The sequence below is a fragment of the Pseudorasbora parva genome, chromosome 2, assembly GCF_024679245.1.
Source record: "Pseudorasbora parva isolate DD20220531a chromosome 2, ASM2467924v1, whole genome shotgun sequence".
Lineage (NCBI taxonomy): Eukaryota > Metazoa > Chordata > Actinopteri > Cypriniformes > Gobionidae > Pseudorasbora > Pseudorasbora parva.
In genome coordinates this window covers 3903782-3921521 of record NC_090173.1, presented here as the reverse complement: position 1 = coordinate 3921521, position 17740 = coordinate 3903782, and the positions used below count along the sequence as shown (strand labels likewise).

General features: G+C 40.2%; 1 protein-coding gene across 1 annotated transcript in view; it reads left to right on the top strand.

Moving 5' to 3' along the window:
- Positions 1-5599: 5599 nt before the first annotated feature.
- The window catches only part of LOC137048106 (zinc finger protein 665-like), a 79271-nt gene continuing 67130 nt past the window's right edge, over positions 5600-17740 (top strand). Inside the window, exons 1-3 of the mRNA XM_067426113.1 lie at positions 5600-5633; positions 6849-8242; positions 8277-8346. Of these exons, the coding sequence (XP_067282214.1) occupies positions 5600-5633; positions 6849-8242; positions 8277-8346 (1498 nt within the window). The remainder of the gene's footprint in view (positions 5634-6848; positions 8243-8276; positions 8347-17740) is intronic.

The following is a 17740-nucleotide window of genomic DNA, read 5'->3' as shown; positions in this document are numbered from 1 at the left end:
TTCTGAATCGGAGAAAAGTTGGTGTGTGGCTGATTCTCAAGCACTTGTAGCCTTACATCCATGTTTGATAAGACATTTTGAATTGAAGATAAGGCATTTAGGATGGTTTCGTTAGGCTGAGGCTCAGGACGAGATGCGGAGGACTTCGTTTGTTTGGAGATATGCACTGGAAGAGGCTCGATAGACGAATGTTTCCTTTTTTGTGACGCTTTCCGTCTGGAAGGTCGTGGAGTGGAAACTTCTGAAAGTGGAATAGACTCTTGTTCCTGTGCAGCCGCTAATCTAGAGCTTCGTCTTGAAAGTGGTTGGGCTTCTATGGATATTTCATCTATATCTTGGTTGGATTGAGCTTCTTCAGACAAATCCTCGGAGAAGATGGCATGTTCTTCCGTATCGGAGCAGACCATTGTCGCGCAAATCAAGGTAAGGAATAGGACTTTAATTAGTCGCATGTGGCTGTGTAGCTGACAATGATCTCTGGGGTGTTGTAAATGTCTGTGCGACAGACTGAGTAACATGAATTCGAATGAGCTTAAATACTATAGTTGATTAGAGTAGGTGGAGTTACAAATCAGCTGAGCGTCAGCTGATAACGTTTAGCGATCAGTGGTCTGCCTGAACTACGCTTGAATTCCATTCGATCACTCAAGCTCCATTTATTGCCGGTTTGCAGTTTTCTTTGGAGCTGATCGATTTTTGTTGCCATTTCTTCGCGCTGTCTAGCCCACCCTCGTTGTTCGTATGCTGCCGCTTCGACTTTTGCTCTTAACATTTGTAATTCGTCCGATCGCAATCTTTCAATTTCTTTGATATTTGTTATCGTTCGTTCATTCTCGGCCATTGTTTGGAGGTCGTTACGGCGAAGCAAATAAACAATTGCAGCGGGAATTCTCTTGTATTTTGATTTTGATTTTAGTTGCGCGCCCTTAGCAGAATACCAGGATATAATTTCGTTATTGGCCCACTTCATGTTAAATCCTTTGTAACTTAATTGAAAAAGGAGATCTTGTAGTTGTACGCCTAGTATTCCCATAATTTCCTCATCTACACTACAGCTGTGCTGTCCCTGGAAAGTCATGTTTCACGTCTAATTCTTACACAATATCGGATTTCTACAGTTCTGATCTATACTGGGTATACCGACCCGTTCTATAAATGTGTCTATATGTGTGAGTTGCAGATAAACTTTCCCTCAACAGTTCTAAAAGGCAATGAAATTTACTTACCACAGCAGTTGAAGAAAGAGAAGCTCAAACCTCTTGTTGGTTTTTAAAATCCAATACTTCGCTGAAAAGCTATAGCTAGCGAGCCATACTTCGTTGCTCGTAAGAGAGTTGCAACATCACGTCGCCGGGTCACCAAATTGTAAGGCCGCTAGTCCAGCCTTACACTTGCACAGTGACTACTAGCTGGCCTGTGTTACATATACTTTGGTTATTGTTCTTTACCTACTAAGTTTATATTGTTAATTATTTGGGAATCATTTTCTCCTTGTTTGCTGCAAATGCAGATAAACTTAATATTGCTTTTTTTTCACACAGAAATGCCCTTGGCAGTAAAGCACTGATGATTTTGAGCTAGGATACAGTAAAGTAAATGTACTTCTTTTAAATGCTGTCATCATTTACTCACTCTCGCGTCCTTCCAAACCTGTATGACTTCTGTGAAACACAAAAGAAGATGTTTTGAAGAATGTTGGCAACCCAGCCATTTTGGTTAGGCTACCCTTTGAATATTGTATGAACAAAAAAACAAACTCAAATCATTTTATTTTATGCTAAACAGAAATAAATTCATTTAGCTTTGGAATGACATTAGGGTGAGTAAATGATCACATTTTTGGGTTGAACAATCATATTTTTCAAGAGTTAACACATAATTTAAGTAAGACACTGATATCTACCTTTCATGAGGCTATTAAGTTTCATTAAACCTATTAAAAAAAGTTAATAAAACTTTTAAAGAGGAAAAAAAGCTTTGTCCTTAATTCATGGGATCCAAACTTTAAAGCTGTTTTATAGACTATAGTTTAACTGTAGGCCAGTTTCATTTAAATGGAAGATCATGGTAGTCACCGGGTAAAAAACATAGACTGTACAAACCTTGCTCCTCATTATATGGCTATATGGTTTCTAAAACTATATAGGCCTAAAACATATATAATAAACTACTATATTTGTAAGTAAAAAAAATAAAAAAACACCTGTAGAAAATACGAAAACAGCCTCTATGAAAGTGATTTATTTTCTGCAATATTAATTTAAGTAATATAGCAACATATTTTAATCAGGGTATTCTCACAAAAATGCGTATAAATAGTACGAGTGTGCAATGTCGTGGAATGTATACGCCAAAACTCATTTTGTGCATATGATAGGCATTTTATGGCGTATTATACATACGAACCAGTTCCATGCGCTCAAATACTAATCAATAAATAAATAGAAAAAAGCACCTAATATGGAGGGGAGGTCTCTCTCGCTTCGGCTTGTCAATTCAGAAGACAAACCAATGGGCCGCTGTCACTGCATGTTGTCAGTGGTACAAAAATAAAAAAAATAACAAAAAAATAAAAAACACTTTTTAAACTCTCTTTTCTAAGTGCGTCGGCCCACCGGGCATATGCCCGGTATACCAGATTACCAGTCCAGCCCAGGATAGAGCAACCACTGACTACCATAGAAGGGAAAAAATACTAGTGAATGGTTGCTCTATCTGCTTTGTTTCAAACATTCTTCCAAATATCTTCTTTTGTGTTCAGCAGAACAAAGAAACTCATACAGGTTTGGAACAACTTGAGGCTGAGTAAATGATGACAGATTTTTCATTTCACTATTGGGTGATCTATGCCTTTAAGTGTGAATTTACAGGAGATGTGAAGACATCATCATAATAAATGAGGTGAAAACAGGAACTATTGAGATGAAATAAAGAGTCTTTTCAGCAGCTCTGTTAATATTGATGAGCCTCAGACTATCAACACTCATTCAACAAGACATTCAGGATCATCAGCAGATCATCTCACTTTATTCTGACTGTTTGCTCTTACAAACACATTATTACACTCAGGGTCAGTGGTGGAGGAAGAACTGAATCTCAGTACTTATATATTTAATATATTTACTTCGGTAAAAGTAGAAGTACTACAACGACAACCCTACTTAAATAAAAAGTAAAAAGTACCTGATTTTAAATGTACTTTAAGTATTAAAAGTAAAAGTACTTGCATAAAAATGTATTCTCTTAATGTCTAATTCTAATAATTAAAAAGAAGAAAACAGTATGAGCGTTGGCATTTTAATTGAGTTAGTATTGGGTTAATGTAATTGTTCTTACCATCTGTTGCCCAGTTTACATTCGGACTTACAATTCTGGTTATCTGCAAAGTTAAATGTCATTTTTCTGAAGCAACATTCTCATCAGCTTTGATGTATTTAAATCTTAATCTTTATGATATTTTTACATTTTATAAAGGCCATTTTCCCCTAATCTTATTAAATATAGGCTTTGCTTCAGCTTTCCCTTTATATTCTTAAATTTGATTAATAAATTAAATGAGAATAAGATACAATAGGGTTATTACCAATCAAATTAAATAATTAACACTGAAAAATTACAACTGCACTAAATAATGCTATGAGATTGTTTTAACAAAAAAAAAGTGAACTAAACCACCAGTAGATGACACAGGTGAATCCTTATGAGCAAGTCATTGAGTCGATTCGTTCAAACAGCTGATTCGTTCATAAATGAGGCAGTCGTTTATGAATAGGGCATTGAATCTTTGATTCTGTCGCTGTGCAATACGTTATGGTTCGGATGTGGAAATCTGATCTTGGAAATATTTTCGCTGCTGAGATAGAACAAAAGCAATAAAGCAATCAATAAAATGTAAGTGACTTGATGTTAATTAATTGTTTATGGAACTGTCAAATGAAATCAGTGTCACATTTTCTGTCGTGATGGTATTCAGGAAAACTACACTCATTGGTCGTGTCATGTGATGTTTTTTTAACTGTTATAAAATATAAAAACTAAACATTTTGAATTTTTAATATAGTATGTTACTGAGTTTCTTTGTGTGAGCGGGGCTGATTTGTTTCCATTTCTCCTCGAGAGGCTGCGCGAGTCTCAACAGCGCAACCGTCAATTCATTAGCCTATAACGTACGTACATTATATATTATTATCCGGGCAAGCCTTAATCTCGAGCCCTGAAAGTGATCAGAAAATGTAACGAAAATGTAACGAAACGTTGCCAAAATGTAGTGGAGTAGAAAGTATAACAATTGCTGCAAAATGTAACGAAGTAAAAGTAAAAAGGATGGACTATTTATTCTACTTAAGTAAAGTACAGATACGTGAAAAATGTACTTAAGTAAAGTAACGAAGGATTTGTACTTCGTTACATTCCACCACTGCTCAGGATATATGACAAAACACTATTCAACTGCTTAACTGAAAGACAATACAAATGACATAATCATCAACCACTACTGCTAAGTAACTATAAATCGAAATATGATTTGATTTTATGATAACTACTTTGTTATAAATAATTACATCTTTATCATGTAACAGTTTCTAAGTGCAGGACACTGATCAGAGAGTTATGTTTCCAGTGGCAAACTGTATTCATATTCATCTGTATTGACATTTATGTATATGGCCATTCTGTGTCAAATCTACCAGCGATCTTCCCTAGCTTGATTTTGACCCATCAATATTAACAGAGCGGCTGAAAAGACTCTTTATTTCATCTCAATAGTTTCTGTTTTCACCTCATTTATTATGATGATGTCTTCACATGTCCTGTAAATTCACACTTAAAGCTCATTTCATTGGGCTCAGCAGACTGAGGGGATTTGATGACTACAAATATGTAGTATGTATACATAGTGCTTTATAAATAAAATGTATTATTATTATCATCATCATTATTATTTAGTTCTGTTGTAATGCATTCACCTGTGGCCCGTTTCAGAAAGGAGGTGAAGTGAAAACTCTTGAGTTTGTTAACCTGAAATGAGGGAAACTGCTGGGTTTTCTGTTTCAGAATAGAAGGAATGTTAAACGGGTAAATCAAACCCTTTTCTGAAAGAGGTAAACCATGGTAACTTACTCTGTGAACATAATCTGGCCTGGAGTTTCTTTCGTTCTTTTCCCCCTTTTAAAACGTCAGCAGTGTTTAAATACTTCACCTTTTACCTGAGCTATTTGGGAGCGGTGAGAAATTCACTTTATTTCTATTTGGACTCAAACATGTTATGGTTGGGCTTTAATTCTCTAACAAAGGGTAGTTGTACATTTTCCTTATTTCCTTATTTTCCTTATTAAGATGTGCCAGTTTGTATATAATTAGTATATTATATTATTTATTTTGGCAGATCAGCTCCTCCCATTCTGCAATTCAAACTCAGCAATGCTCTGCCCCCTGCAATTACATCATCAATGAAGCTCCTCCCACATAATTTATTGATGAACTGGTGTGGGAGGAGCTTCACGGTTCATCAATAAATGCTACATAAAGGGCTGAAATCTGCAAAGACTGAGTTTATTAAAGAGGACAGTGAGAACACGAGTGATCCAGAACCTGCAGAATGAAACACACTGAAGATCCTGAAGAACAAAGAGGTTGGTGTTTATTCTTCATTCATTCATGATGCTGGAGAACATTCATGATAGGAAGACTCAACACTTCAGGATATTTAGATAAATATAAATGGGATTTTTGTTGTTTTACCTAACCACCAAGCTGTATCAAGTAAATTAAGTTCAAAATGGTGGACAGGGTATGTAAGCATAACTCAAGCAAATACTGATGTTACAGATAAAGCTGTATTTCTCGTAAATGATAAAAGTCATCCACAGTAGCTTATTCTTCTTACTGTAACTTTGGTAAGAGGGTTTCTGCAGACACTGTAAACTTGAACAGGAATGAAGTGAGAATCACTTGAGCTTGTGTGTCAGTGTCCACATTCACAAGTGTATGAATGGAAGTCAATGCAACGGTTTGAAATTCAGACACTGAGGCCAGGGATACTTGACGTATCTTCAGTAGGATTCTTTGAGGATTGTTTGTGATGCTCCAGTCATCAATTCAACTAAAGTCTCATTGTAGTTTATATACACTTTCCGTGGTCAGTGTTTGGAGATGGAGACAAAGCTGGTTAAAGGCACCATGCAAATGAAGCATTGAAGTGTAGTTACCTGCCCCAGACTCTAGAGTTTCACAAGTCCTAATCCAATCTGCATAACTATTGAAAGAATGGGATGGGCTACACAAGCTAATAAAGACAATAGGTGAGAGTCTCTGTAATCCGGCTCATTTGACTTACAATTTACCAAGTCTTGCACTTTATGACCCAATCAATTTATACTATGACTCTTCAGAACCCCCTTCTGGAAAATGTATCATCTTTTGCAACGTCCATACTCAAATCCATCATGTAACACAATGGTGGACATTTTCAAAAACACATTCCCAAACCACAGTCTTTCTTCATATTGCCAGCTTTAAACAGCCATGTAAACAAGCTTAGGAATCAGGTGTGAAGGTGGAGCTTTCCACCACACATTGTTTGATTTACCTTTTCATCTCTTTCATTTGAAAATAAATACTTACTTTAGCATTACTATTAAGAATAAGGGGCATTAATTGTATTATGTGCATCAAATAATCATTCAACCTTTTAAACAAGGCTGGTTTTAGTCTATTACATCGCAGTTGTTTCATTTCACTTCATCTCTCTCTCTCTCTCTCTCTCTCTCTCTCTCTCTCTCTCTCTCTCTCTCTCTCTCTCAATTATTTTGCTTTACTGACAATAATTATTTTATCTTTGATTTCAGACCTGATGGAAGAGAGCGAGGAGAGTGAAGAACTGAGTGAAGTGGAGGAGGAACATCATGTCAAAGCTGGAGAAAAACCTTTGAGTCGCTCAAAGACTAAAAATACATTTATAAAGAAAAAAAGAGCCACACAATCTTTCATCTGCACGTGTGGAAAGAGCTTCCTCTACAGAAAAGATCTTGAGATTCACATGAGAGTTCATACTGCAGAGAAGCCTTTCACATGTGATCAATGTGGGAAGAGATTCACACAATCATCAAACCTTGAAGTTCACATGAGGAGCCACACCGGAGAGAGACCATTCTCATGTGATCAGTGCGGGAAGAGTTTCATGCATTCATCACACCTAAAAAGACACATGAGGATCCACACCGGAGAGAAGCCGTTCACATGTGAACAGTGCGGGAAGGATTTCAGAGAAAAACGAAGTCTTGAGGGTCATGTAAGAATTCATACTGGAGAAAAGCCTTTCAAATGTGATCATTGTGGGAAAGGTTTCATTGAAAAACGAAGCCTTGAGACTCATGTAAGAGTTCATACTGGAGAGAAGCCATTCAAATGTGATCAGTGCGGGAAGAGCTTCACAATAAAATCAAATCTTAGACTTCACATGAGGATCCACAGCGGCGTTTATAAGAAGGAGAAGCCACATTCATGTTCTGTTTGTGGAAAGAGTTTTGCACTGCTTTGTAATTTAAAAGCACATCAGAAAATACACACTGGTGTGAGAGAGTACATGTGCTTTGAGTGTGAGAAGACTTTTATTTCAGGAAGTGAGTTAAAACAGCACCAGAGGATTCACACTGGAGAAAAACCTTACATGTGTTTACACTGTGACAAGAGATTTAGTCGCTCTGGAAATCTGAAAACACATGAGAAGATTCACACTGGAGAAAAACCTTACAAGTGTTCACACTGTGACAAGAGATTCAGTCGCTCAGGAACTCTGAAAACACATGAGAAGATTCACACTGGAGAAAAACCTTACAAGTGTTCAAACTGTGACAAAAGATTCAGTCGCTCAGGAACTCTGAAAACACATGAGAAGATCCACACTGGAGAAAAACCTTACAAGTGTTCACACTGTGACAAGAGATTCAGTCGGTCATCATATCTGAAAACACATGAGAAGATTCACACTGGAGAAAAACCTTACAAGTGTTCACACTGTGATAAGAGATTCAGTCGGTCAGAAACTCTAAAAACACATGAGAGGATCCACACAGGAGAGAAGCCATTCTCATGTGATCAGTGCGAGAAGGGTTTCACAGATAAACGAAGTCTTGAGATTCATGTTAGTGTACATACTGGTGAGAAGCCGCACACGTGTGATCAATGTGGAAAGAGTTTTGCTTTCAAAGGCTATCTTAAGCAACACATGAGGATCCATACAGTAGAGAAATCTTATCACTGCTATCCATGCTGAGAGAGTTTTGAGACCTTACACCTGTAATCAATGCGGGAAGAGTTTCTCTAAGTCCTCCACACTGAAATCACATCTTCTCACTCATTCTGAAAAAAGATTGTTTAACTGTGATCACTGTGATACAACTTTTGTTGGGCCTCATCCCTGAAGAAACACCTGAAGATTCACACAAAGGAGAAGATTAATTTATAATGTTACAGCAGAAAAGACACGGCGGTGCGTTTCAGTCCAGGAAGTCTAGACTACAGATGATGAACTGAAAGTGCCAGAAGATTCACTCTGGAAACAAACAACACTGAAGTCCTTCACTAGAGATGATGAACTGAAAGCGCACCAGAAGATTCACACTGGAAACAAACAACACTGAAGTCCTTCACTAGAGATGATGAACTGAAAGAGCACCAGAAGATTCACACTGGAAACAAACAACACTGAAGTCCTTCACTAGAGATGATGAACTGAAAGAGCACCAGAAGATTCACACTGGAAACAAACAACACTGAAGTCCTTCACTAGAGATGATGAACTGAAAGAGCACCAGAAGATTTACACTGGAAACAAACAACACTGAAGTCCTTCACTAGAGATGATGAACTGAAAGAGCACCACTGGATTTACACTGGAAACAAACACTGCAACAAGAGATTCAATGTGTCAGAAAGGCATGAAAGGACTCTTGTCATGGATTCATGTCATTCATGTCAATTGTCATGTGTAGGTTGCAATAAAGTGAAAAGATTGATCAATTTACAGCAGTATCATATTTATTAAACATAAACCAAAGTTAATCTTCAGGAGTGTGTTCATTTTCTTGAATTTAATTCTTACTACAGTTTTTTTTATTCGCTTTGGTACTATTATCGCATGTATGTGGTAAAACCTCACAACTGTTAGTACAAAACTCAAAGCAGATTATCAAAAAGTCTGTTTTTTCAAACATGTAATCACATGTTCAATTGACTAAGTACAATGTACAAAATTACACATTCACTTTTTCACCACACTTAATCAGTGTCATCAAGAATTACCTTTCATATGAAGTAATTGTCTTTCACAGTGCAATGCTCACAATACTTTTGATATGCTTCTAATCTGATTTGTGTAAATACATTTGACCAACACTTAATCCAACTGATCTTAATGGTTAATCACTGAACCATTTGGTAATATATTTCTATTTCAGCAATACAGTATATGGATTGAGAACTACAGAAATAAAATATGTGTTTGTACAAACATAAAAAATAACCACACCTGTTGAAAACTCATTCTTGCTAATTGATTTCAGATGGGGTAAGCACAATTGGACATTAGATATAAAAGTCAGGGTGTAAACTTTTTACACTGGCAATTTCTTTCAACATGGACCAGGATAGACAGCAAGGAATTGGAAGAGCTCGTGGACGAGGGATCCATCAGAGAGGTGGGCATGGGATCCGTCAGAGAGGTGGGCATGGGGCCCATCAAAGGGTTGGTCATCGGAGAGGGGGAGGCAAAACTGTTGTCTCTAATGAAGTCCGGGCCATCATCGTTGATCATGTGCAGAGGTGTCAAAAGTACTCGCATTCATTACTCAAGTGGAAGTATAGATACTAGGGTTTAAAAATACTTCTGTAGAAGTTGAAGTATCAACTCAAGCTTTTTACTTAAGTAAAAGTGTAAAAGTACTGGTGTTACGACCCTCCTTTGACTGGTAACAATCTAGGGATTGGAGGAGGGGAACATTTTAAACCCAGTTCTGAGTTACTGTCTGCTATGACCACTGTGTAGTGGTGAGGAACGAGACCACACAAATAACTCCAAAAACAATCATTTAATAAAGAATAAACCCAATAATTAACCACAAATAAATAAACCCATGGTAAAGATAAAGAAAAACATACATATAAAGATGATCTAAGGAGAACCAAGGGAATAACTAAATTGTGCCAAATAAAAGAAAATAAGATAATCAAAATAGTCTTACTAAATGGTTTGAAACTAATCCTTAGTAAGAAATGAAAGAAAAGAAAAGTCTTCAGCGTCTATGACGCCTTAAACTTCCCTACTCTGACTAACAAAAACAGATATACAGGGTGTGGCACAATCCCACTAACCTAGTTTGTCTACACAATTAAAACTTAACCTGCGTGTGTCTATGTATGTCACGTGACATCTAACCTAGCCCCTTGTCTCCATCCAGATTGAACTGCTCTTTAACAGTGTTTAAAAAGGACCTCAAATCTCTCACATTAGAAAATCTTACAGTGTAGACATGAAAAGGCAAAAATGACAACGCAAGATAAGTTCAAACAAAAGAGAACCAAAAACAAAGATAACAAATCATAATCAGAAGAAAAAACAGTCTCTCGCTGTGCAGCAGTACGTCCCTTATGAAGGGTACTCCCAGGTGTTGAGCATCAGAGGTGATGAGAAGAGCCCGCCCTCATGGCAGCACAGCCAATCACATCCCCAGGAATGATTGACAGGTCGAAGAGCCAATCACCACCTGTTTAAGTGACAGCTCAGGAGACAGAAGGAAAAACCTTTAAGAAACAGGGAAGAAACCCCCCCCAAAAACTCTTATGTCCCTAAGGAAGTAACACCCCCACATTTAAGAACAAACTCCACGTTTGTATAAAAAACAAAACAAAAAAATACAAAGCAATGCAGCCCAACCGACGTATAAGCAGAGCCCTAATGCATTCATCAAAATTTAAACTCTAGAAAGAGCATCAGCTAGGACGTTCTCTGACCCTTTCTTATGATGAATTTCCAGGTGGAAATTCTGCACAAACAGAGCCCACCGCATCAGGCGTTGATTTGCATTATACATGCGGGACAAGAAAACAAGAGGGTGATGATCAGTAAACACAATAGTAGGCAAATTAGAAGAACCCAAATAGACCTCAAAAAACTGTAGAGTTAATAACAAAGCTAGAGTTTCCTTCTCTACAGTAGAATAATTTGCTTGGTGTTTATTGAACTTACGAGAGAAAAAGCAGACAGGATGGTCCACGCCAGCCTTTCCCTCCTGAATTAGAACTGCTCCAGTGCCCACTGCACTCGCGTCAACCTCCAGCTTGAACGCACGCTCGAATTGCGGAGCCGCTAGAACTGGACTGGAACACAAAGCCTTAGCATTCTCAAATGCAATTTGACACTCTTCCGTCCATACGAAACTCTGTTTAGGACTGAGGAGATTAGTAAGAGGGGTTACCACCGTAGCAAAGTTCTTACAAAAACTTCGGTAGTAACCAATCATACCCAAAAACCGTCTTAATTCTCGCCGTGTTGTAGGTATCGGGAACTTAGTAATAGCCGCAACTTTCTCTTCAACTGGCTTTACTTGGCCATATCCTACATGCTTTCCTAAATAGGTCACCGTAGCTTGACCGAACACACACTTAGCGAGATTAAGCGTTAAAGACGCATGCTCTAAACGTTTAAACACAGTACGTAACAAAGCCAAGTGCTCTTTCCAGTCATTTGAAAAGATCACCAGGTCATCCAAATAAGCCTTACAATGTGGTACTCCAGTGAGAACTGTCTGAATTAACCTCTGGAACGTAGCAGGAGCGTTTCGTAACCCGAAGGCCATAACATTGTACTGTAGGAAACAGTCCGGAGTTACGCAGGCAGATATGTCAGACGCACGTGAGGTCAACGGCACTTGCCAGTATCCCTTAAGCAAGTCTAGTTTGCTCACAAACCTCGCAGAACCAATACTGTCTACACAGTCTTCCATTCTAGGAAGGGGATAACAGTCAGGCACAGTGACAGCATTTATCTTTCGATAATCCGTACAAAAGGTTTCTTTACAAGAAGACATGGGGAACTCCACGGACTATAACTATGACGAGCTAAATCATTCTCTAAAAGATAGTCAGTTTCTGTCTTCATAGCGGACCTCTTAATCTCATTAACTCGATACGCATGTTGCTTTATCGGTCTTGCATCCTGAACATCAATATCGTGTGATAGCACGCTAGTCTGTGACGGAACATCAGAAAATAGAGCAGGGAATGAGGTGATAAGGTCCATCACATCATGCCTTTGCTCGTCAGATAACGAAGAGAGATGAGAAGTCAAGTTAGACAAAATAACTGAATAATCCAACTTACTACATTGTTGAGGAGTATTCCTTAGTAACAATCCATCCTCATCCACATTTGCATCTACTGCAACAGACAAAACCTCAGACGTTATCAATACAGGTACATTGTCAGTGACTTGCTTAAGTTCGCACTCATCTCGATCGTGATATGCTTTAAGCATGTTAATGTGGCAGACACGCGTCTTACGCCTTCTTTCCGGAGTACCGATCACATAATCTGTATCACTAAGTTTTCCAACTACATGATATGGACCAGAAAATCGAGCAGACAACACTGCCCCTGGTATCGGCAATAAAACCACCACCTTGTCATTAGGTTGAAAAGATCGTACAACAGCGTGTTTGTCATATCGATTTTTCATCACTGATTGTGCATCTTTCTGAGATTTACGCGCAAGATCACAAGCACTATGCAGTTTTGCTCGAAATTGACTAACGTAATTGAGAACATTCGTTCGCTGTTCTGTTTTACTCTCCATCATCTGATCCTTCAGAACCTTTATCGGTCCTCGAACAGTATGACCAAAAACCATCTCAGCTGGACTAAAGCTGAGTGATTCTTGAACACTCTCACGTATAGCAAACAACACTAAAGGAACTCCTTCATCCCAATCCTTACTTGTTTCCATACAGAATTTCCGAAGCATGGTCTTTAAGGTCTGATGGAACCTTTCGATTGCACCTTGGCTCTCTGGATGATATGCGTGGGAAACTCTGTGTTCTATGGACAAAGACTTAGTGACAATATTAATAATATTTATAAAATAAATATTAGTTGATAAGATTGATACTAAGTAATTTTATTTTGTTTGAAAACTTATTGGCTGAGATAAGACTAACCTCTATACTGGGCTTTCTTTCAATTTTCTTCCTTTCTTTTTTTCTCTTTCTCCGTCCCTGTGCATAGGCGGGTTTAGACGCCTCATTTTTGATGAACGCGCAAGATGAGCACTTGCCTAACCTAATGCCTGAACTAATAATCAATAATCACCATCAATTCAATCTAATAATCAGGTTGATAAGTAATAAAACATGTGGCTGAGGGGGCGCCCTCTGATGATCATGTTTAATGAACATGTTGTATTTCGCTTGTTCCGATTCTATGCTTAATGGGTAGTAATGGGCGGCTCTAGAGCGCGCTCGCGCCCCTAACACAATTGTCGCCCTAGGCAACCGCCTAGCTCGCCTATAGCAAACGCCAGCCCTGGCTTCACCTATAACTGGAATAGGATAAAGTGGAGCGGGTGAGATAACCTGATTAGGCTTACCTACAATTTGGCAAGCATGACACGTACGACAAAATTTTGAAACGTCTCGCTTCAATCCAGGCCAGAAAAAATGTTGAAGAACACGATGACAAGTTTTCGTCACTCCTAAATGTCCAGAAAACAAGTGTTCATGAGCCAAGCGCAACACATGCAAACGATATTTACTTGGAACTACGTTCCAATCCAAATCCTCCTCAACCCTAGAACACCACTTTCGCATAAGTAACCCATCATCTAGGAAGTATGCAGTGTTTCTTTCCCTAGCAGTTTCAGAACTAATCACAGCCATGAAACATTTACTCAGTGAAGAATCTTCATTCTGTGCACTGACAATCTGAGAACGACTAACGGGCAAACTCATTGAATCAAAACTCCCCAGCAAATTCTCAGTGTTTTTCACATTAGAAACAGGCTCTAACTTTCTCTTCGTTTCAAACCGTTTCCCACAATCTGCTAACATCGAACCTAACAGTGAGTCAGCCAAGTCAACTTCCCCTTTATTCTTATCTGCCCGAGCGCGAGTAACTGCGCAAGCAGCAAACACCTCAGGATGCGAACTACTGATATCCACAAGTGGACAAAGTACCGGGACATCAGTCACTTCTGGAGCTGCCAAGACTTTGCCTCCAGCTAAATCATTTCCTAAGATAAGAGTAATTCCTTTTACAGGGAGTGACGGACGAATTCCAACTCGCACGAATCCTGAAACTAGCCTACAGTGTAAATGCACATTATGCAACGGAACAGGCACTACCTGCATTTCTATCCCACGAACCAAAACATTTGAGCCGCAGAACGACTCATCTGAGAATGGCAAAACATCAGAAATCATAATTGATTGCATAGCACCTGTGTCACGGAGAATGCAGATTTCTTTCCGATCCTCTTCCCTTCCTGACAATGAAACAAACCCTGACATAACGAACGGTTTGTAGTTTGGGTCAATGACATCAGTACAACACGAGGGCTCAGATGATGATATGGTCTTTACAAAGGCAACACTTTTCGAATTTCTTAAACTTCCATCTTTGCATTTCACTAGGCTTTGGCTCAAAATTATTTTTCAACAAATTCTGGTATTCCTCATAACTCTTTGATCCTGGTTTCTCCGGACTCAACTAATTCCTCATCAGTGTGTACGTCTGTGCTCCAACACTGCTCAACAATACATGTGTCTGTAGTAACACAATGTTTTACGAATCCGTAAACACATATTTTGTGGTCTTTTTTTAAACACATCATTTTTAAGAGTGTGAAGTATTATGTTTGCTTTTTCAGTTTCCTGTTTTAAATTTCTTAATAAAGCTTTGAATTGCCTAATAAACTATAATTTACTCCACGCGTGTCTGAGATTGAATGAGATGGTTGTTTGCCTACATTAGTATTTTTGTGTGTTGTTTTATAGAGGTTGTTGTTTTAAATGGTTTTTGCGTTTTTTTTTTTGATGGTTTAACATTGATCTTGCCTCGGTCATCGTCGAGTGTTCTGAGGAGAGGTGAGGCGTTCACAGTATTGCACAGATATAAAGTGTTGTAAATACGCTTTACACGGTCGTTTTTGCCTTGTTTGAACCGAGTACAGCGCTTTAAGTGTGTGTATTTGCAGACTAGAGCAGCAGTGAGGGAAAAATGTTCGGTTTTGTGTGAACCAATGTTTCAATGTTCGGAGTCTTAATGTTGCTGTTACTGAATGTCTAAGAAAATATGAAAGCTAATTAACTTAAGAAATCTTAAAAATCGAGAGTCCAGCCAAAGTTGGTGTCAGGGTCTAAAAAGAGACTGAAAGATCCAAATGCGATAACTCATTTATTGACAGAACTGCACGAAGCACATAAAGTCCGAAGACCACTGAAACTCAGAACGGGCAGGATACAGGACAGTCAGGCAGGTCCAGAGAACGGTGAAGGCGGTGAGTTGGTCAGGGCTCGTGACGCAGGGGAAGCAGTGGGCAGAAGAGCCGCGGGAATCCTGGAATCCGGAACAGAGACGATCTCCCGGGAGAGAACAACACACACCAGGGACCACAGAGTCTGCAACGATCTGACAATGTTTGCAGTCAGTGCCACGTATATGAAGGGAGCGGTGATGAGTGCAGCAGGTGATAGTGCTCAGGCAATAATCAGAAACCACTACCCCAACACAACCACACAACACACAGTGAGTGAGACGACGGATTGATGAACCGTGACAGTACCCCTCCCCCTAGGAGCAGGAGGTAGTTTGAGGCGTACTGTCACCGGACTAAGAATTTTGGTGACAGGAAACGGGCCAATAAATTTGGGGGCCAGTTTATTACTCACGGAGCGGAGAGGAATGTTTCTGGATGAAAGCCACACCTTTTGACCCACGACGTAGACGGGAGGCTTAGACCGGTGGCGATCGGCTTGGGCCTTGGTGCGCGCACGCACCCGGAGCAGAGTCTCGCGGGCTCTACTCCATGTGCGGCGACACCTCTGGACGAATGCGTGGGCGGAGGGGACCGCGACTTCGGATTCCAGACTGGGAAAGAGTGGTGGCTGGTACCCTAGGCTACACTCAAATGGCGAGAGGCCCGTACCCGACACTGGTAACGAATTATGGGCGTACTCAATCCAAGAGATTTGCTGGCTCCAGGATGAAGGATTCTTGGAGGCTAAACATCGCAACCCTCTCTCAAGATCTTGGTTGGCCCGCTCAGTCTGACCATTACTCTGGGGGTGAAACCCTGAAGACAGACTAACCGTCGCCCCCAGTAATTTACAGAATTCGCGCCAAAATTTCGAAATAAATTGGGGCCCCCTGTCGGAAACCACGTCCATCGGAAGGCCATGTAAACGAAAGACGTGGTCAACGACAGCTACCGCTGTCTCCTTGGCCGAAGGTAACTTGGCTAAAGGAATAAAATGAACCATTTTCGAGAACCGGTCCACGACGGTTAAAACAACAGTCTTGCCCTGTGAGGGCGGGAGGGCGGTGATGAAATCTAGTGCGATGTGGGACCAGGGTCTCGAAGGGACTGACAGCGGTTGGAGTAACCCATCGGGAGGGCGATTAGAAGTCTTACCAATGGCGCAGACTGAACAGGCCAAAACAAACTCCCGGATGTCGCGAGCCATGCGAGGCCACCAGAATCGTTGCTTGACCAAAAATTTAGTTCTATTTACCCCTGGATGGCAAGCTACATTGGAACAATGACCCCATCGTATAACGTCGGACCGAACTCCCTCTGGCACAAATAACCGACTCGGTGGCCCGCCAGGCGGAGGCGTTACCCCTTCTAGGGCCGACTTGACCCTCGACTCGACCTCCCATATGAGTGTGGAGACAACCAGTCTCTCAGGTAAAGTGCACTCGGGAGTAGACGGGCGTTCGGAACGGTCAAAAACGCGCGACAAAGCATAGGGTTTGATGTTTTTGGAACCCGGGCGGTACGATAGAGAAAACTTGAAGCGTCCGAAAAAAAGGGCCCACCGAGCCTGCCTAGAGTTGAGTCTTTTAGCAGATCTGATGTACTCAAGATTCTTATGATCGGTCCATACGATAAAAGGTACCCCTGACCCCTCTAACCAATGACGCCATTCTTCCAATGCAAGTTTGACTGCCAACAATTCTCTGTTACCAATGTCGTAATTGCGTTCGGCTGGGGATAAACGATGAGAAAAAAACGCGCACGGGTGCATCTTGTCATCCGAGGAAGAGCGCTGGGAAAGAACTGCACCTACCCCCGTCTCTGACGCGTCAACCTCCACCACGAACTGTCTAGATGGATCAGGGGTCACCAGAATGGGAGCCGAAACAAAGCGGCTCTTGAGTTTGGAAAATGCAGCCTCGGCTGCACCAGACCACCTGAAGACAGTTCTGGAGGAGGTCAACGCTGTCAGAGGCGCGGCTAGTTGGCTGAAGTTGCGAATAAAACGCCGATAGAAATTGGCGAATCCCAGAAACCTCTGCAGGGCCTTACGAGAATCTGGACTTGGCCAATCTATCACAGCCTTAACTTTGTCAGGATCCATGCGCATTCCCTCGGATGAGACGATATAACCCAGGAAAGGAACAGACTGTGCATGGAACACGCATTTCTCCGCCTTGACAAAAAGCCCATTCTCTAGCAACCTCTGAAGCA